Source organism: Rhinopithecus roxellana, chromosome 7 (assembly GCF_007565055.1).
Source record: "Rhinopithecus roxellana isolate Shanxi Qingling chromosome 7, ASM756505v1, whole genome shotgun sequence".
Taxonomy (NCBI): Eukaryota; Metazoa; Chordata; class Mammalia; order Primates; family Cercopithecidae; genus Rhinopithecus; species Rhinopithecus roxellana.
In genome coordinates this window covers 21,424,997-21,452,843 of record NC_044555.1, presented here as the reverse complement: position 1 = coordinate 21,452,843, position 27,847 = coordinate 21,424,997, and the positions used below count along the sequence as shown (strand labels likewise).

Genomic DNA, 27,847 nt, shown 5'->3' with positions numbered 1-27,847 from the left:
ACCCATTCTCATTAAAGGAGGATTGCGGAAGGGTGATTTTCTGTCGGCAAAGACTTCCCTAGCGACGAGTCCACCCATGAAACGGGGATGTAATAATGTCGTATCACAATGGGTGGCCTAAAAGAGCGCAAAAGCCAATCAGATGACTTACATTCTAGTAGAACGTTATATTATAGTTCACCTGACCAGTCGGTTTCGATCTCTTCTCTGCGTCTCCAAAATGCTGCCCTCCGGAATTAGGTTCTACCCCCTCCATTCCTGGCCAGTGGTTTGGTCCGACCTTAATACTGACAGGAGGCGCGAGCTGCGTTTGCGCAGAAAGCTGGCGGGGGGGTGGGGGGAGGAACATGGCGCAAGCTCTGTCTGAGGAGGAGTTTCAGCGGATGCAGGTGCCGCTCGCGGTGGGAAAGACCACCCGGCTAGGCGACCGGGGGCGGGGTAGAGAGAAGTCGTGCCATCAGCTCTGACAAGGGGTTGGTTGGGATGGACCCTGAGTTTATGGGGTGGGTCTGGAGAAGGGAAACTGAGGCTCGGAGTGGTGAGATTATTGGATTCCGAGATACTCTGCGGCTTTGAAGGTTCAACTCTGTTAGCATTGTGGGCGGGGGAGAGCGCCCTTAAGTAGGCGGTACCTTACTCAGACCTGGAGGGGATGAGACTTTTGGGCCCGTGCGGGGGACACCGTCGGCGGGTGATGATAATGGGCTTTGAGAGAAGGAGATCCTGAGAAGGCGAAACCATTTTGTCTGGAGAGGAAGGAAGCGGGTGTTGGGTCGTTTGCGTCATGGTGGTGGGAACCCTTGAGAGGGCAGAACCATTAGCGGGTGGGAGGTGGTAAGTTTTGGGGAGATACCACTGTGCCCGGGGATTGGGGAAAGACCCCAGATGTTGTCATTGTTCCTGGGAGGTGGAGATCTGTGCCATTGGTAGTTGGTAGTGCATCCTAAGAGGGGGCGGCACTGGGGTGAAGAAGGCCATGAATGGGTAATAACATTAATCCCATTAATTGGGGGGAGGACCAGAGGAGGTAAACGAGTGATACCTTGGACTACAAGGAGGGAAGATCACTGGGCTTTGGGGAGGTACTCCCACTTGATTCTTTTGGGGGGACTCTGAGATTCAATGAAAGGCCATAGCATTGTACTATGAATGGGCCCTTGTTGAGAGGGTTCCTCACTGGGGGGCTCTGAACAGGGTCCAGCATGGGGAGGGGAGGAACTCTGAGGGAGGACAGGTAATCCAATTGGTCCTTGAATGAGGGAAACCAACTGTCCCTGTGTGAGGGACACTGAGAATGGAAGGGCGAGTTGATTAACCCATGAATGGGGAAGGCCATTGTCATCTGAAGGGGATTCTAAGTGAGTAAGAGTCATCCAACTGGCCTACCCAAGGCCTTGTAGAGGCCTACCCTGAGGGGTGTGGGGCCATTCCCATTGGATCATGACTGGAGAGATCTTGGGAGTGGAAATACCCTTGAATGAGGAACACTGATCCCATTGGGCCATGAATGAGAGAGAACTACTGGGCTTTGTTGGGGGGCAAGTCTCAGGGGGTACAAAGGGTATTCCAATTGGACCAGGTCTTGGAGAGACAGATCACTGGGTCCTGGGGAGGACAGGAGCAAGAAAGATTCTGTGAAGGCCAAGCCCTCTCACTTTGAGCAGACTACCAGAGAATAGCAAGTGGAGGCTGGTGGCGTGGGAGGGAGGGAAAAGTCCTGGTGGGGGAAGGAACCGGCCTTGCTGGGTAGAGCCAGCCTCAGGGTCCTACAGGGCTGGTAGAGAGGAGGATGCTTAATTCTTTTTTTTTTTTTTTTTTTTTTTTTGAGACAAAGTCTGTCTCTGTTACCCAGGCTGGAGTGTGCGGTGGCACGATCTCAGCTCACTGCGACCTCCACCTCCCAGGTTCAAGCAATTGTCTTATCTCAGCTTCCCTAGTAGCTGGAATTACAGGTGCGTACCACCATGCCCAGCTGATTTTTGTATTTTTAGTAGAGATGAGGGTTCACCATGTTGGCCAGGCTGGTCTTGAACTCCTGACCTCAAGTGATCTGCCCACCTTGGCCTCTGAAAGTGTTTGGATTACAGGTGTGAGCTACTGCGCCTGACACTTTCCCTTAATTCTTTTTTTTGAGACAGAGTCTCACCGTGTCACCCAAGTTGGAGTGCAGTGGTGCAATCTCGGCTCACTGCAACCTCTGCCTCCCGGGTTCAAGTGATTCTCCTGCCTCACCCTCCCGAGTAGCTGGGACTACAGGTGTGCACCACCACACCGGCTAATTTTTTATATTTTTAGTAGAGATGGGGTTTCACCATATTGGCCAGGCTGGTTTTGAACTCGTTACCTCGTGATTCACCCACCTTGACCTCCCAAAGTACTGGGATTACAGGTGTGAGCCACTGCACCTGGCCCTCCCTTAATTATTGAAGGCGGCGTGGATGTATTTTGAGAGACTTGGAGGTGGGGGGACCCTGGAAAGCCCACCTGTGAAAGTTGGGCAGAATACTTGACCCTCTTCCCTTAGGAAAGAGGGAGGAAGACAGGCCCCTACTCCCTGCTTTCAGGGGCCCCCAGGTCTGGTCAGAAAGATGGACAACACCCCTGACAGTGTGTGTTCAGTGTGTGGAAAGGTCAGCCAGGATGAGGAGGAGGAACTTTATCCTGTGGGCATGGAGAGCCAGGGAACTCACACAAGCAAGACCCTGACTGGGGCAGTGCTCTAGGGTGGCCTGAGTGCAGCATGGATTGTAGTGTGAGATGGAGGGGTGAGGCTAGCTGGGGTTATAAGTGGAGCTGGAAAAGGTGAGCCAGGGTCTGAGGGCCTGGAAGCTCACTTTGGGTGTAGCACATACAGGTCTTAAGGAGTAGCTACAGAGGAACATGGAGGGCATAAGGTCTGTGGGGCTTAGGGGCTTGGTTCCCTCATGGTAGGCTTAGGGACACTTTCCTGACCAAGTCTTTTCCCTTCCTGCCTCCCCCAAAGGCTCAGCTCCTGGAACTCCGGACAAATAACTACCAGCTTTCAGATGAACTACGCAAGAATGGTGTTGGTGAGCCAAGAGGGCCTTATTAGATGGGGGTGGCTTTGAGGCATGATGTCTGAGGTTTTCCCTCAGAGGCCTGGCAGGAAGGCCTTTCAGTTTCTTGCCACTGACTGAAGCTGAGTTTCCCTGCTTTCCTGACACCAGAACTCACCAGTCTTCGACAGAAGGTCGCCTACTTGGATAAGGAATTCAGCAAAGCTCAGAAGGTACCTCCCTCCACCCATCCATCCACCTATCCATCCACCTACCCATCCACCCTTGCCTCTACCTATCTGACTCATTCATCCCTCCAGTGAGCACCTACAGTGAACCAGACTGAATGTTGCGTGCTGTTTTCATGTAGTCATTTAGAAGATTCTCATGGAATTCTCTTTAGTTGGCTAATTTTACCTAATCCTGCTTAATTTATTGATTAATTTTAATTTACTTTTAATTCATTTCTAATTTCAGTTACTCATTCTCATTCACTGACTTTTAATTAAATATTCAAATCTATCAGTAAATCTACCTTGAATCTGCCTCCCATCCTCCACTCACACTCCTGCCTTGTGCTCCTACTTCCCATCTCTGTCCTGGTCCAGTTGGGAAAATGAGAGCAAACCCAACTCTCAGATCCTCTAAAGATGAGATAGAATATAACCTAATGTGGCCCCTCAAGACATTCAAGGTTCTCCTTTGTCACTGCTCTGTCCCCATATCTAGCCATACCTAGCACAATGTTGATACATAATATGTGCTCAATAAATATTTGTTGGATGAATGAATACAGTATGCAGAAAAGCCGGCAGTCAGGAAGTTGCACTGCTCTTTGGTAGGATGCTGATTCCCCTAAGCTGGCAATGCTCTTGGATGCCCAGCAGGGGAGCGACAGTTTCCACACTGCATGGGAAGGACAACAGAGACATGTATGGACAGATGTAGCAATGAAGCCACAATTTCTGAGCCTAGAGATCCAGCCTGTAAATGGTTAAATACCAGGGCACCTCCCTACCTCCCCCACCCCCCACCAGCCTCAAGAGCTTCCAAGAAAGGATGATTTGTGTGTGCTGGGGCCCCAGGGCAAGATTTGCATTCATTCACTCACTCACGCCTTTGGGCTCCAAATTGTCACACATGTTCTGTGGTTGAAGATGCTCCCATCCCGCAACTCCCATCATCATTGTCCTCCCAAAACGCTTGGCACAGTTGTCTACATATCCTAGTAAGGCAGTCCATCTCTGTTCACTTTAGCTCTCTTCCCACCCACCCCCACTTTAGGCACTGAGCAAGAGCAAGAAAGCTCAGGTAAGGGGATCTCTTTTGGGTGAGTGTGACTGGGAGACTGTCTTGGTGGGCTATTTCTGTATGCTGAGATTTCCTTGTACTGGCCTTTCTTTCTCTGTGTGCCCTTACGTCTGCTACTACCTCACTGCCATGTGTTGCTGTATCTGTCCTTGTTTCCCTATTTGTCTCTAACTCTGTGTTTCTTTCCTTCTCTCTCTTTCTATCCATTCCCCTGAGTCTCTTTCTGTCTCTGTCTCTGTCTTCCTGTTCCTGTCTCTCTGACTCATTTCTCTTCCCAATCTTCTCTTTGTCTCTCCCCCTCTTGTTCCTGTCTCTGTGATTTCTCTTTTTTTCTGCTTTCTCTCTCTGACTCTTTGTTTCTTCCCCACCTTTCCTCTCTCTTCCTAACTCGTTTCTTTTCCTGACCCTTCCTTCTCTTCTCCCTGTTCTGTTCTCTCCCTGTTGATTTCTGTTTGTTCCTCTCTCCATCTTTTTCACTCTCTCCTTCCCAATCCCTCTCCCCTTTTCTATCTCTCCCCCTTTCCCCATCTCTACCTCCTCTCTCCCCTATCATTATCTTCCTGTCTTTTCTTCTGCTGTCTTCCTCCCTGTATTCCCTTCTCTCTACCTTCCCATGTCTTTATCTCCCTTTCCCTGTCTCTCATTTTATCCCTCCCTGTGTCTCTTTCTCCTATATCACCTCATTCTCTGTACCCTATGTCCTCTCCCACCCATGTCATTTTCTCCCTCTCTCTGTTTCTTTGCCCTACCTCCCTATCCTTCCTGCCCTTGCTGGAGTCCTGGCCCTTGTCTGCCACTGCAGGAAGTCGAGGTATTGCTGAGTGAAAATGAGATGCTGCAGGCAAAGCTGCACAGCCAGGAGGAGGACTTCCGTTTGCAGAACAGCACGCTAATGGCCGAGTTCAGCAAGGTGCTGGTGCCTGGGATAGTCAAAGGGGAAATGAGGGGTAGGGGCCATCTGGGCTGAAACCTAACAGCAGCAGAGAGTGATTGGATAGGGTCTGGCCCTGGAGCACTGTCCGTGGTGCTGAAAAAGGTCCTGGATTGCTGCTGGGGGGCAGTAATTTGACAGATAGGGCCACTAACTCTGCTGGGATTAGAAAGCTTTGAGTCCTGAGGTCAGCTGGTTCCTGGCCAAGTCACTCCTTTTATTTGAGCTTCAAGTCTCCATGTGTATAATGTCGAGTTGATGCTATGGTGCTCCAAGGTGTTGGGGGGTTTTAGGCAGAGTTCTTATGCTTAATATAGGATGGAAAAGTGTTTGAGCTTCTTCCCTTTTCTTTCTTCTCTTCATCTGACATGAGCCTGGGGTTCTACCTCTTCCAGATAATTCATCCTGGAGCTACTAATTCTATCTCTCCATTGATTTTAGTGTCCTGTCTGTTTCTAAATCTACTGGGCAGTTAGAGACATTGTCTTTTGTTCCCTCATCTATCTTCTGTATCCACAGTTAATAATTGTCTATGTTTTTAGTGTGTCTTAAGGAAAAAAGTCTCATGGCAGCAAATTTTTTTAAGATGGAGTTTCACTCTTGTTGTCCAGGCTGGAGTGCAATGGCGAGGTCTCAGCTCACTGCAACCTTTGCCTCCTGGGTTCAAGCGATTCTCCTGCCTCAGCCTCCTGGGTAGTTGGGATTACAGGCATACGCCACCATGCCTGGCTAATTTTGTATTTTTAGTAGAGATAGGGTTTCTCCATGTTGATCAGGCTGGTCTTGAACTCCCAACCTCAAGTGATCCACCCACCTTGGCCTCCCAAAGTGCTGGGATTAAAGGCATGAGCCACCGTGCCTGGCCCAAAAATGGTATTTCTAAGGCTCCATCTGAGAATATAGTGCCTGTGACCTTAAAAAAACAAAACTGAAAATAACCTTTAAGCAGATACAATACCAGGAGAGGCAGTTAAGCAAGTAGTAGTTACCAGCAGGGACTCTGTAACCAGAAGGCCTAGATTAAAATCTTGGCTCTACCTTTTACTAACTGTAACTTTGAGGAAGTTACTTAACTTGCCTGGTTCTTGGTTCCCAAATGTTTAAGATGGAAGTCATGATAATAACAGTACCTGCCTCCTCACAGGGCTTTTGTGAGGATTAAATGAATAAATGTATGTAAATCACTTAAAACAGAGCCTTGCACATAGTATCAGCTATGGAAGCATTAGCTATAATATTATCCTTCTATTAACTCATCTTCCCTCTAAAATATTTGACTTTTTAACAGTTTTGTGGCCGGGCATGGTGGCTGACGCCTGTAATCCCAGCACTTTGGGAGGCCAAGGCGGGCGGATCATGAGGTCAGGAGATTGAGACCATCCTGGCTAATGTGGTAAAACCCCGTCTCTACTAAAAATACAAAAAATTAGCCGGGTGTGGTGGCATGCGCCTGTAGTCCCAGCTACTCAGGAGGCTGAGGCAGGAGAATCGCTTGAACGCGGGAGGTGGAGGTTGTAGTGAGCCGAGATTGCACCACTGCATTCCAGCCTGGGCAACAGAGCAAGACTCTGTCTCGATTAAAAAAAAAAAAAAAAGTTTTATATCCACCCTGTGCCCCTGCTTTGCCTTAGTCTCTATCACTTCTCATCTGCTGTTTCTACAGCCACCTCCCTGGTGTCTTCACTTCTAGTTTCTTCTACTTAGTTCATACCACAGAGGCTGTTCTGACCTGCAGATCTTACGACATCACTCCCTTACATAATACATTCCAGTGTCCCCAGTCCTGTCCCTAGTTCAGAGGCCCTGGTATTCACATAACTGCTGGCTTCACCGACTGACTCCTCACTGCTTCCTGCCTCCAGCCTCCATGGTATCATGATTCTTGCAGAGTGAGGCAGGGACAGACATTCTTCCATAAATCCAGCTTGTTTCCCAGCATCTGCCCTGATCCAGCACTGGGCCAGTTGCAGAGACTTCCTACATAGTCCCTTTCCTCCTCCAATTCCTCCCAGGAACTGGAAGTGCTCACAGAGAGAGCTACGTTAAACCTGCCACTATCCCTTATTCACCAAGACATTTCAGTTCAATTGTTCCTTCAACAAATAGTTACTGAGTACCCACCACATGCTCTATGTTCTGGAAATACAGTTGTAAGCAGCACAGAATGATCTTCACTCTTAGCTTACATTCTGGGGGTGGGATGGGGAGAAAGATGATAACAGTAAACAAATAATGCTAGTAGTGATAGCTGACATTTGTGTGGTGCTTACTGTGTGCCAAGTCCTGTTTGAAGTACTCTACATTATTCACTCATTTAATCTTTGAAATGAGCCTATGAGATATTAGTATCCCTATTTGACAGATGAGGAAAACTGAGTTCCAGGGAGATTAAGTGGTTTGTCACACAGCTAGTAAATGGCAGAGTAGAAATTCACATTCAAGCAGTCTGGTTTCAGAATCTGTGCTTGTTACAAAAGAAAATTGTGATTAGTACTAGGTAAGAAAGAAATGAACAGTGCTGTGACAGAGAGTACTGGAATTTTCTCTGTTGAGGGATACCACTTTAAAGGTGACATCTGAGCAGAGCACTGAAGGATGCAAAGAAGCCAGTTATGTGAATAACTGGATGAAAGGATTGGTGTTCTGGGTAGAAAATATTGCAGGCCGGCTCGGTGCGGTGGCTCACGCCTGTAATCCCAGCACTTTGGGAGGCCGAGGTGGGCGGATCACCTGAGGTTAGGAGTTCGAGACCAGCCTGGCCAATATGGCAAAACCCCATCTCTACTAAGAATACAAAAATTATCCGGGTATGGTGGCGCATGCCTGTAGTCCCAGCTACTCAGGAGGCTGAGGCAGGAGAATCGCTTGAACCTGGATGGCAGAGGTTGCAGTGAGCCGAAATCGTGCCACTGTACTCCAGCCTAGGTGACGGAGCGAGACTTCATCTCAAAAAAAAAAAGAGAAAAAGAAAATATTGCAGGCAATAAAATAAAAATTCTCTGTAGGCCTCGATATTCTCATATGAAAATGGGGACAAGGGGCAGGGCGCAGTGGCTCACGCCTGTAATCCCAGCTCTTTGGGAGTCCAAGGCAGGCGGATCACAAGGTCAGGAGATCGAGACCATCCTGGCTAATACGGTGAAACCCCATCTCTACTAAAAATACAAAAAATGAGCTGAGCGTGGTGGCGGGTGCCTGTAGTCCCAGCTACTCGGGAGGCTGAGGCAGGAGAATGGTGTGCACCTGGGAGGCGGAGCTTGCAGTGAGCCGAGATCGCGCCACTGCACTCCAGCCTGGGCGACAGAGCGAGACTCCGTCTCAAAAAAAAAAGAAAATGGGGACAACGGATTTTCTCAGGACTGCTTCGAGAAGTGTACTTTAGCCAGGAGTTGGGCAGAGGTCTGGCTTAGTTTTATTGGCATTGTATACCTCTCCAAGACTAACGGCTGGCAATGCAGGAGCTGTCATCAGTGTTGGCCCTGGAAATGACCTGCAAGCTCTTTGTGGTGCTTAGGATGAGAGGGAGCTAACTCTGGGCCCAGGATCCAGCCCTCCACAGAAGAGGGGTGGCAGTGAGGCTGTCTGTAGCACTAACAACCTCCAGAGGAGCCTGAGGTCTTGGATTGCATCTCTGAGGTTGGAAGTAGGAAGAGGAAAATGGTTTTTGGTGTCCTCATACTTGGTATGCTCTTGGTATTTTCTGACTCTGCCACTTAAAAGATGTGTGAATTTGAAATTGTTTAACATCTCTGTGCCTCAATGTCCTTATTTGTAAAGTGGGAGGGCACCTACATCATAGGGTCATTATGGGAATTAAGTGAATTGTAAAGTACATGGACAAATGCTATATAGGTTTCAGCAAATACTGTTCTGATTCTCTGCTTCTCTGCCCCTTCTCTTCCTCTGTTCAGCTCTGCAGCCAGATGGAACAGCTGGAGCGAGAGAACCAGCAACTGAAGGAGGGGGCTGCAGGAGCAGGGGTTGCCCAAGCTGGGCCCCTCGTGGATGGGGAGCTGCTGAGGCTGCAGGCTGAAAACACAGCCTTGCAGAAGAACGTGGCAGGTGCATAGAGGCCCTCCTGGGGATGTGGGGACCTTGGGGCTTGAGTAGGGCAAGAAAGGCTGTCATCCTCTCAGGGGAAGGAGAAGGGCTTCAGAAATAGAGTTGGCCCCATGCCCTGTGTGGCTTTGGACAAGCCATTTCACCTCTCTGAGCGAAAGCCTTGTCATCTACACAGTTCATGTAGTGATGTCTGTCACCCAGAAGATTGTAGTAGAGATAAAAGGTAATATCATTCTGCATTAGTTCAGTGTCTGATACTAGCAGATGTTACAGATTAGCAGCTTGAATGTCAAAAAGGAGATATTTGCTAAGTGGAAGAAGTGAATGGAGTGTTGGGAAGATTCTGAGCCCAGATTGTAAGTGGGGTCTGGGATGAAAGCTGAAAGAAAGCTTGATAGAGTGTGGGAGCATGTGGTATGTGGAACTTTGGAGAGCAGCTGGGACGTCTGTGGTGGTGGATGCTGGTTCCATGACTAGGAGGGAGACTTAGTAGAATGTGGATGGGAATTAGGAGGCTCTAGGAGGGATTCAGCTATAAGTCAATGGTGGCACATGGTGGGCATGGCCTTCAAGGGCTATGGGTGGGGCTTGAAGGATTGAGAATGGGATTTGTGAAAGCAGCTTGGGCTAATAGTAAACAGAATCTTAGTGGTTGATAGGGCTTAAAATATTTGTGAGAGGCTGGGCACAGTGGCTCATACCTGTGATTCCAGCACTCTGGGAGACCGAGGCAGAAGGATCTCTTGAGGCTAGGAGTTCAAGACCAGTCTGGGCAACATAGCAGGACCTTGTGTGTACTAAAAATAAAATAATTAGGCCAGGCGCGGTGGCTCACACCTGTAATCCTAGCACTTTCGGAGGCCAAGGTGGGCAGATCGCCTGAGGTCAGAAGTTCAAGACCAACCTGGCCAACATGGCGAAACCCCGTTTCTATTAAAAATACAATAATTAGCCAGGTTTGGTGGAGCATGCCTGTAATTCCAGCTACTTGGGAGGCTAAGGCAGAAGAATCACTTGAACCTAGGAGGCAGAGTTTGCAGTGAGCCGAGATCACACCACTGTACTCCAGCCTGGGTGACAGAGAGAGACTCCATGTCAAGAAAATAAACAAATAAATAAATAATAAAATAAAAAAATTAGGCATGGTGTGCACTTGTAGTCCCAGCTACTTGGGAGGATCGCTTGAGCCCAGGAGTTTGAGGTTGCAGTGAGCTATGATTGCACCACTGCACACCAGCCTGGGCAACAGAGCAAGACTGTCTAGGGAAAAAGTTTTTTTTTGAGACGGAGTCTCGCTCTGTCACCCAGGCTGGAGTGCAATGGCTCGATCTTGGCTCAATGCAACCTCCGCCTCCTGGGTTCAAGCGATTCTCCTGCCTCGGCCCCATGAGTAGCTGGGATTACAGGCGCGTGCGCTACCACACCCGCCTAATTTTTGTATTTTTAGTAGAGACTGGGTTTCACTATGTTGGTCAGGCTGGTCTTGAACTCCTGACCTCGTGATCCACCCGCCTTGGCCTCCCAAAGTGCTGGGATTACAGGTGTGAGCCACCGTGCCTGGCCAGGGAAAAAGATTTTTGGGGGAGGCTGAGACAGGAGGATTGCTTGAGCTCAGGAGTTCAAGACCAGCCTGGGCAATGTAGTGAGACCTTGTCTCTACAATAACTCAAAAAATTAGCCCGGGGTGATGGCACACACCTCTGATCCCAGCTACTTGGGAGAGTGAGGTGGGAGAATCACTTGAGCCCAGGAGGTCAAGGCTGCAGTGAACTGTAATCATTCCACTGCACTCCAGCCTGGGTGACATAACAAGTCCCTGTCTCAACAAAAAAAAAAAAAAAGTTAGAGGCATGGATAGAGCTGAACCTTGGTCTTTTATGCATGTGGTCATTTGGCGCAGGGGCTCTGCCACCTGAGGGGTTGAAGGCCAGTTCTCCCTCTGTTCGACGCATGGCAAGAGACTTCAGAGACCACCTCATCCATAATATATCCCTGTTCTACTCACCAGCGCTGCAGGAACGCTATGGGAAAGAAGCCAGGAAGTCCTCAGCTGTCAGTGAGGGCCAGGGGGACCCCCCAGGGGGCCCAGCCCCCACCGTCCTGGCCCCCATGCCATTGGCAGAGGTGGAGCTGAAATGGGAAATGGAGAAAGAGGAGAAGAGATTGCTCTGGGAGCAGCTGCAAGGCTTAGAGGTGAATCTGGGTCTGTTGGAGCTGGAGACAGAAGGCAGGGCAGATGTTCTACCTCTGTCTATAGTCCCACGGAGATGGCTGTGATGTCACACCATCTTGTGGGCTGATGGGGTGAGGGAGGCAGATGGGCAGGGGAAGGCTTCTCCCTGTCCTTGCTGACAACAACCCTCCCATCCCTCATCCTTCCCTGCAGAGCTCAAAGCAGGCCGAAACATCCAGGCTGCAGGAGGAACTTGCTAAGGTGCGGCTGCTTGGCTCTCTCCCATTTTACTCCCAATCTGCTGGATTCTTTCCCATTGCATTCCCAATCCTAGGGCAGAAGGGGCATTGTACCCCATCAAAGCCTAGGTTTCATCATCTGTGAAATGGAGAGACTCACACCTATGCCTCAGTTACTTTCAGTATGGAATGGGCTAATGTGGTCCCACTATATCTTGTGCATGATAAGTTTCATCCCATCCATCTCCTCTCAGCTTTGCCCATTCACTCATTCATTCATTCATGCAAGCATTTACAGACTCCTGGCTCTTATCTTAGGACCTGGAGACCCAGGGATGAGGCACCCAGTCATGATCCTGCTTTCCAGGCCCCCCAGGCTAGCCATTCTATAACATGGCCATTGGCCACTATTTTGGGAGCATAAATACTGGGCTTTGGAGCCTGAAGGATCTGGGTGGAGATAATACTGTTGTTGCTGACCAGCTGGGCAACCAAAGACTCAGTTTCCCCATTTGTAAAATGTAGTACTCACTTCTCAGGGCTATTTTGAGGATTCCACAAGATAACATAAGTAAATCCTGGCTTCCAAAAAGGACTTCATAAGAAGTGTCTATATTTATTAATTTTGTATTTGTCTTTATATTATTCTCAATGTTATCACTTGTCTGCACCCCTCTCCCCAGCTCTCCGAGAAACTGAAAAAGAAACAAGAAAGGTAAATTTCTTTTTCCTAGGGGTACTGGGGGCTGAGGGGGGGATTAACTTACGGAACTGACCCATCTACATCTGTCCTTCTGTGCCCAGTTTTTGCCGTCTGCAGACAGAAAAGGAGACTCTATTTAATGACAGCAGGTAACTGCCAGATTTGCAGGCATTGGTGGACAATTGGAACAGTGCCTAGTGAAGACTACAGGGGCAGAGCTAGGAGACTGGGCCTCAAGCCATGCCCAACACACCCCCTCCTCATCACCCCTAGGAACAAGATTGAGGAATTACAACAACGGAAGGAAGCTGATCACAAAGCCCAGTTGGCTCGAACCCAGAAGCTGCAGCAGGAACTTGAGGCTGCAAATCAGGTGATGGGGGCTGGGTTCTGAGATCCCCGGGGTAGGGGCTAGGACTGGGAGCCTGGAGAGGTCTGAGGTCCATGGAGGCTGGCTGGGGAGTCTGAGATTTCCTGTGTTGGAAATGGATTCTAGGGCACCCCAGGAGCTAGGAAAATGGGAACTGGAGAGCCCTTGGAATTGTTATAGGAGTCTTTGTGAGTGTAAGATCTCAGGGGGCTAAGGACTTTGGGGGCTGTGTGCTATAAGTTTGTGTAAATATGAAACTCCTGGAGGTTTGAGACCACAGTCTGGATGAATCTGTGGTCACTAGGGCCTAGGACCAGGAATTGGGGTAAGTCTGAACTCCCTGGGCACTGGGTGACTTTGAGACCTTTAGGGGCTGGGATATCAGTAAATTTGGGACTCCCAAGGGCTGAGGACATGGCTGGGTAGATATACGACTTTCAAGGGTGAGACAGTTGGGGCTGAAGGCTGAGTGCATTTGAGACCCTCAGGATCTGGGCGCTGGCTTGGGCCTAAGACACCTAGGAAGTGGGATCATATGGGCTAGGTAGTCCTGAGATCCTTGGGGGCTGTGAACAAAAAGCTGGTCAGTCTGAGACCTCCAGGGGCTGGAGCAAAAGTTTAGGTGGGTCTGAGGCTCCTGAGGACTGGGGGCTGGATGACTCTGAAGCCTCTGGGTTTCCTTCTAGAAAAGGTGAGTCTGAGGTCCCTTGGAATGGAGGATATGGTGGCTTGTGGTTCTGAAGTCCCTAGAAACTGGGAACATGGGGTCTAAGACAGGAGTCTGGGTAAAGCTGAGACCCCCAGGAACTGGTGGTTAGCTGGGTCTGAAGATCCCAAGAGACTGGGGAGCAGAGTGACAGGTGAAGGAGTCAGTCTGAGAGTTCACCAGGACCTGGCAACTAGGAGGTTGTGAGTTTGAGACTTCTAGGATCTGGGACTATGAGTTTGGGTGGATCTCACTTGGGAGATAGGGACATGGGAGATGAGTGTGTCTGAAACCCCTGGTGGTTGGGATTGGGAGGCTGGGTGAAGCTGTCATCCTTGTGTGCTGACTACATCTGAGATCCATGGGGCTGACTGTGTCTGAGAATCCTGGAGCTCCCAAGCTGGAATCTGGGTGAGTATGAGACCTCTTATGGATGGGAGCTGAGTGAGTTTGAACCACGCAGGAGCTATGGCCAGGAGACTAGATGTGCCTGAGATCTTGGAGGCTGGGATAGAGGGGCTGACTGTGTCTGAAGCCCCTGAGGGTAGTGACCTGGCGTCTGGGTGAACCTGAGATTGCTGCTGGCTAGATAGTCTGAGACCCACAGGTGCTGGGAACATGCTGTCGGGTGGACAAAGAGGGAGTCTGTATGGTTGTATGTACCCCAGGAGAGGCTGAGGTGTAAAATGGGCTCCCCTGGTCTCCACAGAGCTTGGCAGAGCTGAGAGATCAGCGGCAAGGGGAACGCCTGGAACATGCGGCAGCTTTGCGGGCCCTACAAGATCAGGTATGTTGTACTGGTTGGGCTCAGGGAGCTAGGGTTCAGGATGGGGGCAGCCTGAGTGGGTACTACATAGGCAGGCAAGGTCCCAGGGGTCCTGCTTTCCCCAGGCCTTCGTGTGTGTTTGTGTGTGTGTGTGTCCTTTCTTTCTTGGCTGTGGGTAGGTCCTGTCCCCCTGTTCTGGACCCACTCTCACCTGCTGTGGGCATGGGGCCAGGTATCCATCCAGAGTGCAGATGCACAGGAACAAGTGGAAGGGCTTTTGGCTGAGAACAATGCCTTGAGGACTAGCCTGGCTGCCCTGGAGCAGGTAAAGGACACCTGGGGGCCCTTGCTGATCCCTGTCTTGTTCCCCCATCTCCATCTGTTTCTGGTACACATCAGGGTAGGGTGGTCTGGACCCCATGCTATTCTCCTGTCTTTGTTTCTGTTGCTCCTTTCAGTTGGCATCCAGCCCTCTTCTCTCTGGCCATCCATCCCTACTTTTTTTTAACTTTAAATTTTATTAGGGAGGCTGAGGCAGGAGAATTGCTTGAACCAGGACCCAGGAGGCAGAGGTTGCAGTGAGCCGAGACCACGCCACTGTACTCTAGCCTGGGTGACAGAGCAATTCTCTGTCTCAAAAAAAAAAAAAAAAAACCGGGCTTGGTGGCTCACACCTGTAATCCCAGAACTTTGGGAGGCCAAGGCAGGCGGATCACCTGAGGTCAGGAATTCGAGACCAGCCTGACCAACATAGAGAAACCCCATCTCTACTAAAAATACAAAATTAACTGGGTATGGTGGCAGGCGCCTGTAATCCCAGCTACTCAGGAGGCTGAGGTGGGAGAATCGCTTGAGCCCGGGAAGCGGAGGTTGCGGTGAGCTGAGATCGTGCCATTGCACTCCAGCCTGGGCAACAAGAGTGAAACTCCATCTCAAAAAAAAAAAAAAAAAAAAACTTATTGGCCGGGCGTGGTGGCCCACACCTGTAATCCCAGCACTTTGGGAGGCAGAGGTGGGCAGATCACCTGACATCAGGAGTTTGAGACCAGCCTGGCCAACATGGTGAAACCTCGTCTCTACTAAAAATACAAAAATTCGGCCGGGCGCGGTGGCTCACGCCTGTAATCCCAGCACTTTGGGAGACCGAGGCGGGCGGATCACGAGGTCAGGAGATCGAGACCATCTTGGCTAACATGGTGAAACCCCGTCTCTACTAAAAATACAAAAAAATTAGCTGGGCGTGGTGGCAGGAGCCTGTAGTCCCAGCTACTTGGGAGGCTGAGGCAGGAGAATGGCGAACCCGGGAGGCAGAGCTTGCAGTGGGCCGAGATTGCTCCACTGCACTCCAGCCTAGGCGACAGAGTGAGACTCCATCTCAAAAAAAAAAAAAGAAAAAAAAAATTTGGCTGGGCGCAGTGGCTCACACCTATAATCCCAGCACTTTGGGAGGCTGAGACGGGCGGATCACCTGGGGTCCGGAGTTTGAGATCAGCCTGGCCAATATGGTGAAACCTCGTCTCTACTAAAAATACAAAAAAATTAGCTGGGCATGGTGGCGCACGCCTGTAATCCCAGCTACTTGGGAGGCTGAGGCAGGAGAATTGCTTGAACCTGGGAGGCAGAGGTTGTAGTGAGCCGATATCGTGCCACTGCACTCCAGCCTGGGTGACGGAGTGAGACTCCGTCTCAAAAAAAAAAAAAAAAAAAAAAAAAAAAAAAATTAGCCGGGTGTGGTGGTGCCTATAATTCCAGCTACTTGGGAGGCTGGGAGGCTGAGGTAGGAGAATCGATTGAACCTGGGAGGCGGAGGCTGCAGTGAGCTGAGATGGTGCCACTGCACTCCAGCCTAGGTGACAGAGCAAGACTCCATCTCAAAAAAGAGAAAAAAAAATTATTTTGTAGAGACAGGGTCTCACTGTGTTGCCCAGACTGGCTCAAACTTCCGGCCTCAAGCTGTCTTCCCACCTCGGCCTCCCAAAGTGCTGGGATTACAGACGTGAGCCACTGTGCTTGGCCTATCTCTGCTTTTCTTTCTTTCTGGTTTCTCTCTAGTAAAGTGCATGAAATGTACTAATCTTAAGTGTACACTCAGTGAATCCTCTCTTCCTCTCTCTCTGCCTCTGTCCCTCTCTTTTCTCTTTCTCTCCCCGCCACCATAGCCACTACCCAGATCAAAGTATAAAGCACTTTTAGTACCCCAGAAGGTCCCCTTTATCCCTTCAAAGTCAGTCTCCCCCAGAAGTAACCATTATTCTGATCTCTAGCAACATAAGATTCATTTCGCTTGTTCTTTAACTTCATATAAATGGAATCAGCTGCTCTTTGTCTCTGACTTCTTTCTGGTAGCACTATGTAAGTTTATCCACGTGCAACACAGGTGTGTTCTCTTATTGTTGTGTGGTATTCCATTGTATGAACATGCCACATTTACCCATTCTCTTCATTGCTTTTCTGTTTGAAATTTCCTCTCTCTTCCTGGTTCTCTTCCCACCTCCCTCCCTGTTTCCCTGGAACTAGGAGGCTCATACCCTGTCCCTGGCCCCTGGGGTCCCTTTCACTCTACTTCTTATCACCACTACTTTCTCCAGATCCAAACAGCAAAGACCCAAGAACTGAATATGCTCCGGGAACAGACCACTGGGCTGGCAGCTGAGTTGCAGCAGCGGCAGGCTGAGTACGAGGACCTTATGGGACAGAAAGATGACCTCAACTCCCAGCTCCAGGTAACACCTTTGGCTCTGGCCTGTCTCTTCCTAGTTCCCTAGTAATGGCCCGGGGAAGTCCCCAGTAAGGTAGAGTGGGAAGACTGGAGTCAGGAGGACTTAGGTTCCAGTCTGGCTCCCTAACTTATTAGCACTTTTGTGTTCTGGGACAAGTCATTTCACTTCTCTGAAACTAGCCTCTTCAGTTAGTTAGGATATCCATTCTTTTTCATTTTATTTTTATTTCTTATTTTATTTTATTTTATTTATTTACTTTTTGAGATGGAGTCTCACTCTGTCGCCCAGGCTGGAGTGCAGTGGCACTATCTCAGCTCACTGCAGCCTCCGCCTCCTGGGTTCAAGTGATTCTCCCGCCTCAGCCTCCCAAGTAGCTGGGATTACAGGCGCCTGGCACCACACCCAGCTAATTTTGTATTTTTAGTGGAGATGGGGTTTCACCATGTTGTTCAGGCTGGTCTCAAACTCCTGACCTCAGGAGATCCACCCGACTCAGCCTCCCAAAGGATATCCATTCTGATTCCATAATACAAACCAGAATAATAGTAGATTAAATAAGATACAAATTTAGTTTTCTCTCATTAAAAGTCCAGGTATGTTGTTCAGGGGTGGAATGATGGCTTTCCAGTCATCAGTGACCCAGTTCTTTCTCCATTGCTGTTCCTCCACCTTCAACACAAGACATTTATCTTGGCATCCAAGACAGTTGCTGAAGCTCCCCGACCATCATGTTTGTATTCTATCTGGAAGGAAGGAGGAAAGGGGGCAGGGAAGAATGTGCCTCTTTCCTTTAAGAGCATAACCTAAATTACACTCACTACTTCCACATACACAAATAAATCACATGGCCACACCTAACCATGAGGGAGGAGGGGAAACATCTGCTAGACAGCTGTATGCCTGATTATAAATTTTATTGCTAGGAAAGTAAGGGAGAATGAATACTGGGGAGCAACTAGCAGTCTCTGCTATATTTCCTATCCAGAAATTGAGATCACAATACCAACTTTCCCAGGGAGAAGGAGATGGTCTACCAGATGGTCCTGGGTGACTAGCACCTACTGGATGCTCTTTATCAAACTCTTTCCCCTTGGTGTCTGCATTAGGAGTCATTACGGGCCAATAGTCGGCTGCTGGAACAACTTCAAGAAATAGGGCAGGAGAAGGAGCAGTTGACCCAGGAACTACAGGAGGCTCGGAAGGTAGGGGAACATGAGGGTTGAGGGGAGAGGATGAGGGGTAGGAATTGGCTCAGTCCATGGGGATGGGAAGAGGTGATATAGCCAAATATGTGGGGATAGGAGGGAAAGGAAAATTGACTGGTTTGTGGTTGACTAGTTTCTTGGCCAAATCCATCAGAGTGGGAGGGGAAAGAAAGAAAGTGACCAGTTCTATAAGGATGGGTGAGTGCCTTAGCCAGTTCAATGGGGATGGGAGTGGAGTTTGGCTAGTTCTTTGGGCATGGGAAGAGGGTGGGAGGCCTTTTTTCAATGTTGTGGAATGAAGTTGACTGCCATCGTCCTGGTCCCCAGAGTGCTGAGAAGCGGAAGGCCATGCTGGATGAGCTAGCAATGGAGACGCTGCAAGAGAAGTCCCAGCACAAGGAAGAGCTGGGAGCAGTTCGTCTACGGCATGAGAAGGAGGTGCTGGGGGTGCGTGCCCGCTATGAGCGTGAGCTCCGAGAGCTGCATGAAGACAAGAAGCGTCAGGAGGAGGAGCTCCGTGGGCAGATCCGGGAGGAGAAGGTGGGTGGGTAGATGACGATGCCCTTCTTCCTCTAAAACCTGGGGACCACAGTGTTGCTGATAGGCCAATGGGTGGCGTGCATCAGGTGCCCACTCCTCTGCCTGCCTGGCCCATGACAGTCTGCCCCATCCCAGGCCCGGACACGGGAGCTGGAGACTCTCCAGCAGACAGTGGAAGAACTTCAAGCTCAGGTACACTCCATGGATGGAGCCAAGGGCTGGTTTGAACGGCGCTTGAAAGAAGCCGAGGTGAGTTGGTGATGCCTGGTGAGGAACAAGAGGTTGATTGGGGCCCTCATGTCAAACCAGAGAAACAGGAGTAGTCAGGCCCTGGAACTTCCCGAGATTTTCTGGACTTAGGGATATCCCCACAGTCCCCTGGCTCAATAGCAGCTCTCTGAAGTGGATCAGGGGATGGCCATCAGATAGGACAGACTGTCATGTGTTTTGGCTGCCCTGCCTTTATGCAAATTTGGAAAGGCACCTCTTTCTCCTGAAACTGTACTTCTGTCAGGAAATTAATGCAATACACTGATGTTATTTGAATAAGAACCTGCTGGGTGCGGTGGCTTATGCCTGTAATCCCAGCATTTTGGGAGGCCGAGGTGGGCGGATCACTTGAGGTCAGGAGTTCAAGACCAGCCTGGCCAACATGGTGAAACCCTGTCTCTACTAAAAATACAAAAATTAGCTGGGCATGGTGGCCGGTGCCTGTAATTCCAGCTACTCAGGAAGCTGAGGCAGGAGAATCACTTGAACCCAGGAGGCAGAGGTTGCAGTGAGCTGAGATTGTGCCACTGCACTCCAGCCTGGGTGACAAAGCGAGACTCTGTCTCAAAAAAAGAACCTTTGTTGCCATTTTCTGGAAATCTCATGATACATTGAAAGGCATTGTCATGTAGCAGTGAAGAGCACAGGCTGGAGCCAGTTGTTTGTCTAGGTTTGAATCCTGGCTGGGCCGTTTCCTAGCTGTGTGACCTTGGGCAGTTTATCTGACCTCTCTGTGGCCTGTTTTCATCAATGGTAGAAAGGGGATAACAATAATACCTACCATCTAGGTATTACGGGAGGATTACAGAAAATGAGTTAATATATGTAAAACCCTTAGAACATTCTTGGCACATAGTAAGCGCTGTATGTTTTGTTAAATAAAATAAAATGTAAATGCAAATCTAGGTCAACCATGTGAATGGTGCAGCTTTAGATGTGACACTTCTGTATACTGCCTAAGGGCATGTGGGGTTCCCTGCAGGAGGGTCATTTCTGCATACCTCTGGGCCCCCATTGCAGTCCCTCATACCCCTAACTGGGCATAATATCTTCTGGGGGGCTGTGGCCAGACCTGGGACTTGTCTTGTAGGAATCCCTGCAGCAGCAGCAGCAGGAACAAGAGGAAGCCCTCAAGCAGTGTCGGGAGCAGCATGCTGCCGAGCTGAAGGTGCCTCTCGCATGATGGTGTTCCTCTCTCCAGACAGTGACGGGCCCTCCTGGGAGGACAGAGGCTTCCCAAGCCAATGCCTAAGCTGCTTTCTGCTTTGCAGGACAAGGAGGAGGAGCTACAGGATGTGCGGGATCAGCTCGAGCAGGCCCAGGAGGAGCGGGACTGCCACCTGAAGACCATTAGCAGCCTGAAGCAGGTCAGTGGTCCTTGCACAGCCCCCAGACACACCCCTGATCCTCAGCGTGCAGGAGAGGCAGGGAGGGAGCATGCTTCAGGCAGCCCTTCCGGAACCTACCAGCCATGCCTGCTTTTTCACACAGGAAGTGAAGGACACAGTGGATGGGCAGAGGATTCTGGAGAAGAAGGGCAGTGCTGCGGTAAGACTGAGGGGTGCCCAAGCACGGCTCCCTCCTACCTGCAACCTCCCTCCTATGGGCCCACTGGGCCTTAGTCCTCATCTTACCCCTGTCCCCCACAGCTCAAGGACCTCAAGCGGCAGCTGCATTTGGAGCGGAAACGGGCAGATAAGCTGCAGGAGCGGCTGCAGGACATCCTTACTAATAGCAAGAGCCGCTCAGGTGAGGGACCAGGACAGGGAGAGGAGGCTGAGGCATGGGGAAGGCAGGGCCTGGGCCTGCAGGCTGCAGGTCAGTCCTGGATCTTCCTTAGCTGTGCTTTCCTGCTTCTGTTGCTCTGGAACTCCATCTGTCTTTTACCTTTTCTCTGTCTCTCCTCTGATTCTTTCTCTGCATTTTCTCTTTATTTCTATCTCTCTGTCTCGTTTTTGCCCTGTCTCTTCTCAGTTTCTGTCTCTGCCTCTGTCTCAGTTTGTTCTCTCTCTTTCCTGTATATTTGCCTTTATCTCTTTGCTTTCTTTCTCTAGTTTTCTCTCTTTTTTTTTTTTTTTTTTTTTTTTTGAGACAGAGTTTCACTCTTGTTGCCCAGGCTGGAGTGCAATGGTGTGATCTCCGCTCACTGCAACCTCCGCCTCCCGGGTTCAAGCAATTCTCCTGCCTCGGCCTCCTGAGTAACTGGGATTACAGGCATGCACCACCACACCCGGCTAATTTTGTATTTTTAGTAGAGGCAGGGTTTCTCCATGTTGGTCAGGATGGTCCCAAACTCCCAACCTCAGGTGATCTGCCTGCCTCAGCCTCCCAAAGTGTTGGGATTACAGGCATGAGCCACTGCGCCCAGCGCCCCCTTACTTTTCTCTGTCCCTTTATCTTTTCCCACCACTCTATCTCTGTCTCCTCTTCCTCTCTCTTCTGTTTGTCTGTTTATATCTCTGTCTCCTCACTATATGTCCTACGTTACACACTCCCACACCTCACTTGGCGTTTCTAAATCTATTGTATACAATCTCTCATTCTATAAATCTCCACACTCAAGTACAGGATGCCTGATATAAAACTCCCTGAGTCCCTGCCCTCCAGAAGCCCCCAGTTGAGCTAGGGAGACAGACTTATACACAGTCAGCAACACTGTGGTGTTTTCATTATACAACTAATCCAATCTGTTATTTCTGCCACTTCAAGCAGAAGACACACACACACACACGCACAACTTTAGTTGCTTCAGCCTTTTTTTAGACGGGGATGGCCTATAAATACATTTAAGTAAGTGAAATGCAGTGATGGCTCTGTTGTATCTCCTAGATCACAGACTCAAAGAAAACTTGGTCCCTTGTTCCCCTACTCGGGATATCTATGGATCCCCACTCAGTCACCCCACCCTTGCCAGAGATCCTTGAGGGCTTTAAGTGACGTGGCAAAACAAATGTATCTCTCACCAAATTAATTTCTCTCTGAGGCACTCAGTCTCCCGAAGTAACCTTTCTTTATAAAGGAGGAGTTTTGTTTCTGTTTTATCACAGACGAATGTAAGAATCTTGGGAAAGGTATAATCCCAGCACTTTGGGAGGCCAAGGTGGGTGGATCACCTGAGGTCAGGAGTTCAAGACCAGCCTGGCCAACATGGTGAAACCCTGTCCCAACTAAAAATACAAAAAAATTAGCTGGGCCTGGTGGTGGGCACCTGTAATCCCAGCTGCTTCGGGAGGCTGAGTCAGGAGAATTGCCTGAACCCAGGAGGCAGGGGTTGCAGTGAGCCAAGATTGCGGCATTGCACTCCAGCCTAGGCGACAAGAACGAAACTCTGTCTAAAAAAAAAAGAAAAGGCCGGGCGCGGTGGCTCAAGCCTGTAATCCCAGCACTTTGGGAGGCCGAGACGGGCGGATCACGAGGTCAGGAGATCGAGACCATCCTGGCTAATACGGTGAAACCCTGTCTCTACTTAAAAATACAAAAAACTAGCCGGGCGACGAGGCGGGCGCCTGTAGTCCCAGCTACTCGGGAGGCTGAGGCAGGAGAATGGCGTAAACCCGGGAGGCGGAGCTTGCAGTGAGCTGAGATCCGGCCACTGCACTCCAGCCTGGGTGGCAGAGCAAGACTCCGTCTCAAAAAAAAAAAAAAAAAAAAAAAAAAAAAAAGAAAAGAATCTTGGGAAAAGTTACAATTGTATACCATACATTCAATACATTCACCTTGTCCATTAGATTAAACTGAGATTTAGGTGCGTGGTTACAAGAGCCTGCTTGCATCTTTTTTTCTGTCTCTGTCTCTGCTCTGGCTCACTTCTTTCTCCAGGGTCTCTGTCAGTTTCTGTCATCTGCTCTGGCTTTCCATCTCTGGCATTTTCTCTCTGTAAGCACATGTGCCCTGTGCCCTCCTAGCTGTCTTCCTTTCTCTGAACCCTGTGTCCAAGTGTGTCTGCCATTTGTGTCCCATGTGTACCCACATCGTTGTGTTTCTCCAACCTCTTCCATTTTCTCCCTCTCCTTTTGTATGTGTTTCTCCAGAAAGGCAGCTCTTTCTTTTCTTTTCTTTCTTTCTTTTTTTTTTTTGAAACAGAGTCTCACTCTGTCACCCAGGCTGGAGTGCAATGGTGCGATCTTGGCTCATTGCAACCTCCGCCTGCCAGGTTCAAGCGATTCTCCTGCCTCAGCCTCCTGACTCGCTGAAATTACAGGCATGCACCACCACACCTCGCTAATTTTTGTATTTTTAGTAGAGACGGGGTTTCTCCATGTTGGCCAGGCTGTTCTCGAACTCCTGACATCAAGTGATCCACCCGCCTCGGCCTCCCAAAGTGCTGGGATTACAGGTGTGAGCCAGTGCGCCCGGCCTCAGCTCTTTTTTCTGTCTCTGTCTCTCCCTGTCCTCCTGTCTGCTTCTGCCTTTCCCCATGCCTCGGTGTCTCTCTTTCCATCTCTGTTAAATCTGTTTCTGCCTTTTCCTGCTGGTTGCTGCTCTGGGACTCAGGGGTACTGGGGCTCAAGTTTCTCTTCCCTCCACCACCCAGGCCTTGAGGAGCTGGTTCTGTCAGAGATGAACTCACCAAGCCGGACCCAGACAGGGGACAGCAGTAGCATCTCCTCCTTCAGCTACCGGGAGATCTTGCGGGAAAAGGAGAGCTCGGCTGTTCCAGCCAGGGTAAGGGGAAAGGAAGAACCTATAGCTCCAGCTTCTCTCAACCCAAAAATCTGAGAACCCTTCCCCTTTTCTCCTCACTTAAATCCATCTCCTACTTTGGGCGCAGCACACATATTTTCTTGCCAACTTCTCCCCAAGCCCACCGACTTGGATTCGGATTGCTACATGTGGGACAGACCATTCTCTCTCTCTCTGACTTTCTGTTCCATCATCTGTGGGCTAATTCCCCCTTCTCTGGTGCCATGAAGTATGTGGCTCATAGTAGCTGCACCATCCAAGGAGAAGGTCCCTTTTTCCAACTTGTAACCATCACGAATTATTATTGCCAGCTATCATGTCAGCCTCTTTACCAGCCACTTTCCTTTGGAAATAACTTTTTTATTGTTCCACAAATAGTATGTGCGCATTATAGTACATTTTTTAAAAACCACAAATGAGCAAAGATTTTTTAAAACCTTAAATGTCTGGCCGGGTATGGTGGCTCATCCCTATAATCCTAGCACTTTGGGAGGCCAAGGTGGGTGGATCACATGAGCTCAGGAGTTTAAGACCAGCCTGGGAAACACGGTGAAACTCCGACTCTATTTAAAAAAAAACAAAAACCAAGAAACTTTAAATGTCAAAAAAAAAAAAAAATATTTTCACCATCCAGAAGTCACCATTATAAATTCTTAGTTCAGGGCTGGGCGCAGTGGCTCATGCCTGTAACCCCAGCACTTTGGGAGGCTGAGGTGGGCAGATCACTTGAGGTCAGGAGTTTGAGAACAGCCTGGCCAACATAGCAAAACCTTGTCTCCATTAAAATACAAAAATTAGCCAGGCGTGTTGGTGCGTGCCTGTAATTCCAGCTACTCGGGAGGCTGAGGCAGGAGAATCGCCCAATCCTGGGAGGCAGAGGTTGCAGTGAGCCAAGATCTTGCCATTGCACTCCAGCCTGGGCAATAAGAGTGAAACTCTGTCTCAAAAAAAAAAAAAAAAAAAAAAAAAAAAAAAAAAAAAATTTAATGTCATCTAATACTTTGACCTTAACCAGATTTCTCTAGTTGGCCCCAGAATGTCCTTTCTTGCTGGTTTTATGAAAACTAGCATTCAGATTCAGAGCACATGTTACATCTGGTTGTTTTAGGACCCTTAAATCTCTTTAGTGTGGTCCCTTTTTACCTGAGACCAACTTGTTGAAGAGGCCAGCCCAGTCACCCCACAGGAAGTATGCTACCTTTTGGGTTTTTCTGCTGGCTTCCTGGTGGTATGATTTAACATGTCCCTCTCTCTTCCAGTTTTCCTGTCAGCTGGAATTTAGATCGCATTTGCTTTGGGATCTTCCTTTAATCCTCTCGACAAGGCTCTGATGTGGTTACTCTCTACCCCCGTTTAGGCAGAGGGGAAAACAGAGTCTGAGGGTACCAAGATGGGCCTACAGTTCCATCTTCAGGGCCCACGTTCTCTCATCCACCTCTGGCCTGGTTCTCCTCCCCAGTCCCTGACACCTGTCTGGGGTCAGTGGTGCTGAGCCTGGGTCTGGCCTCTCCCCTTCTCTTTCCTGCAGTCCTTATCCAGCAGCCCTCAGGCCCAGCCCCCTCGGCCAGCAGAGCTGTCAGATGAGGAAGTGGCTGAGCTCTTTCAGCGGCTGGCAGAGACACAGCAGGAGAAATGGATGCTGGAGGAGAAGGTGCTGCCTGCCTGCCTGCCCATCCCCACTTGAAGTGCCCTTGGGGGTGTGGGGTCTGTCCAGAGCCTGCCTCATGTGTGAACGTGTACAGTAGAGGGGTCTCAGGTGGGCTGGGCCATCTTGCAGGTGAAGCACCTGGAGGTGAGCAGTGCTTCCATGGCAGAGGACCTCTGCCGGAAGAGCGCCATCATTGAGACCTACGTCATGGACAGCCGGATCGGTCAGTGCCCCCTTTTCCCTGGCCCTCAGCCCTGGTCCAGCCTTCACCCGGCCCTCCCTCTCCATTATGTGCTGCGGCTTCTCTCCTCTCCTCTCGGAACTCAGCGAAGCTACTGACAAGACCATGGCCTGTGGAGGGGAGAACAGGAAAGCACTGTCTCTTGATCTCGCCTCCTCCCTCTTCTTCCTTTCTCTGTCATCTCTCCACTCTCCATTCTCCAGTGTGTCTCTCTGTCCGCTTTCTCCTTTCCTCTCCCTGTGCCTCATCTTCCTCTCCTCTCTCCCTTCTCTCTTCTCCCTGTTTCTCTTTTTCACCCTACTCCTTCATCTTGTCTCGCTGTCTATATTGTTCTATCTCCATACATTTTCCTTCTCTGTATCTTCATTGCTTTTGCTCCTTTCTTTCAAACCTTCTCCTTCACAGATTTTTCTTTATTAATCAGAATCATACTGACGAACACGTGCTGAGGACTTTCTGTGTGCTCTGTGCTTCACATGCAGTCATGTGCATCTTTCCAGTTCCACAAGTTAGTTATCCTCATTTCTCGGGGCCACAGAGCTAGTGAGTGACAGAGCTAGGTTTCGTATGTCAAAGCCTCTGTCCTCCATGACATGGCTTTTCCTGCTCCCTTCTTCCCTGGTATTCGTCTCCCTCTTTTCTCCTCTGGCTCTGCCTGGCTCTCCTCTGGTTCTGCCGAGGGGGTGGTTTTCAGCCTGGGCCCTTGCAGATGTGTCTGTGGCAGCAGGCCACACAGACCGCAGCGGGCTGGGCAGCGTCCTGAGAGACCTAGTGAAGCCAGGCGACGAGAACCTTCGGGAGATGAACAAGAAGCTGCAGAACATGCTGGAGGAGCAGCTCACCAAGAATATGCACTTGCACAAGGCGAGTGTGGCCTGCCAGCCTACCCATCTGTTCACCCAGCCACCTGCCTACCCAGCCACAGCCCCTGGGTTATCTGCCAGTCCCCTTGCCCACCCACCCAGCCTGTCCTCCCAGCTATCCTCCTACCCACTCATCAACTACCCCATCATGCTCTCATCTTCCACTGTCTCATCAACTTATTATCCATTCATTCCTTCCATGTACCCGCTCATCCATTTATCTACACATTCACCCAACCATTTGCCCAATCTACTACTTACTCATTGTCTACACCATGTCCTGCCACCCATTTCTTGACATATCATTCTCTTATCTACTCATCAATTGCCCCTTGTGTTATCTTTCACCCACCCGGTGACCTGCCTGCCCACCTGTTGATCTCCATCTGTCCTCTGGACAATTCATTCGTCCACCAATTTGTCTACCATAGATCCCCCATGCCCATGAGTCCACACACACATCTTTTTGCCCAACCTGCCGCCCAAAGACTTTCCCCATCTCTGAGAGTCAGAAAGGAGTCAGACCCAGCTCCTGCCTTTGAGAAACAAGCTCACACTTAGTAGAAGAGCAGGTGGCCAGAGTGGTGATGTATCCTACAGCAGCACCATGCTGCAGGAGGCGTCCCACTCCCATATCTGTAGCTCCCCACCCATCCTCATGACTTTTCTGAGCCCAGCCCACTGCTGGGGGTGCTGTGAGTACCTTCCCATCCCAGGCCAGACACAGCTGAGCATTGATTAATGAAAGAGTGTGAAGGAAATCACAGATGATACCCTGCATTTGGCAAGGGAGCAGCCTGTCCCCTTTTCTGGCCCCTGATGGTTCATTTGTTTCTTAGGACATGGAAGTTCTGTCCCAGGAAATTGTGCGGCTCAGCAAGGAGTGCGTGGGGCCTCCTGACCCAGACCTAGAGCCAGGAGAAACCAGCTAAAGACCTGCAGGCTGCACCCACCTCCTCCCCTTCCTACCCCCTAGGATGCCATTCCCTTGGGCTGTGGCGGGGAAATGAAGGCTGAAGCCAAAATCAAATAGCTTGGGAGACTGGACATTAAAGGGACTAGAGGCCTGATGGTTAGTGTTAATGATCCTGTCTTAGGGCAGAGGCCACCAGGGAGTGGGGATCCTGAAGGAAGGGGCAGGGATTTCTCCTTCTTCTTGGTCCTGGCTCCCAAGGGCTTCTGTCTTCATCTCTGCATGAGCTCTCCTTCCCAGAGACCAACTCTTTTATTTTATTTTATTTTATTTTTTAATTTATGTCTGGAGCCTGGCTACTCTGCATTTGGGATTGGGGATGTTGGGTGGGTGTGTGGCCCATGTTCAGCGTTTTAGCAACACGTGTGTGTGTGTGTGTAAAGGCTGTGCAGCCAAAATACCATCTGGCCAGACGGGCCCACCCAC

At 49.8% G+C, this 27,847-nt stretch overlaps 1 protein-coding gene across 6 annotated transcripts; it reads left to right on the top strand.

The window, feature by feature from the left end:
- Positions 1–318: 318 nt before the first annotated feature.
- Positions 319–27,847, top strand: GRIPAP1 (GRIP1 associated protein 1). 6 transcript variants are annotated; one of them, XM_030933906.1, is made up of 27 exons: positions 319–389; positions 2,984–3,050; positions 3,189–3,250; positions 4,302–4,328; positions 5,131–5,238; positions 9,171–9,321; positions 11,330–11,514; positions 11,708–11,755; positions 12,417–12,448; positions 12,538–12,585; positions 12,710–12,809; positions 14,222–14,299; positions 14,511–14,603; positions 16,867–17,001; positions 18,105–18,200; positions 18,531–18,743; positions 18,879–18,992; positions 20,104–20,181; positions 20,285–20,380; positions 20,505–20,561; positions 20,663–20,762; positions 23,254–23,349; positions 23,548–23,678; positions 25,225–25,347; positions 25,474–25,567; positions 26,313–26,449; positions 27,288–27,847. In XM_030933906.1, the coding sequence occupies exons 1-27, from the start codon at positions 348–350 to the stop codon at positions 27,378–27,380; spliced, it is 2,604 nt and encodes an 867-aa protein (XP_030789766.1). In that variant the 5' UTR covers positions 319–347; the 3' UTR covers positions 27,381–27,847. The 6 variants fall into 6 exon arrangements, with proteins under 6 accessions (XP_030789766.1, XP_030789765.1, XP_030789767.1 ...); XM_030933905.1 differs by having other exon boundaries at positions 26,295–26,449; XM_030933909.1 differs by lacking the exon at positions 319–389 and adding an exon at positions 456–473 and having other exon boundaries at positions 26,295–26,449.

Coding starts and splice junctions, on each gene's coding strand:
- GRIPAP1 (XM_030933905.1), top strand. CDS start 348: ATGGCGCAAGCTCTGTCTGAGGAGGAGTTTCAGCGGATGCAG. Junction 4,329..5,130: donor GCAAGAGCAAGAAAGCTCAG/GTAAGGGGATCT, acceptor CTGCCACTGCAG/GAAGTCGAGGTATTGCTGAG. Junction 12,449..12,537: donor CTGAAAAAGAAACAAGAAAG/GTAAATTTCTTT, acceptor TTCTGTGCCCAG/TTTTTGCCGTCTGCAGACAG.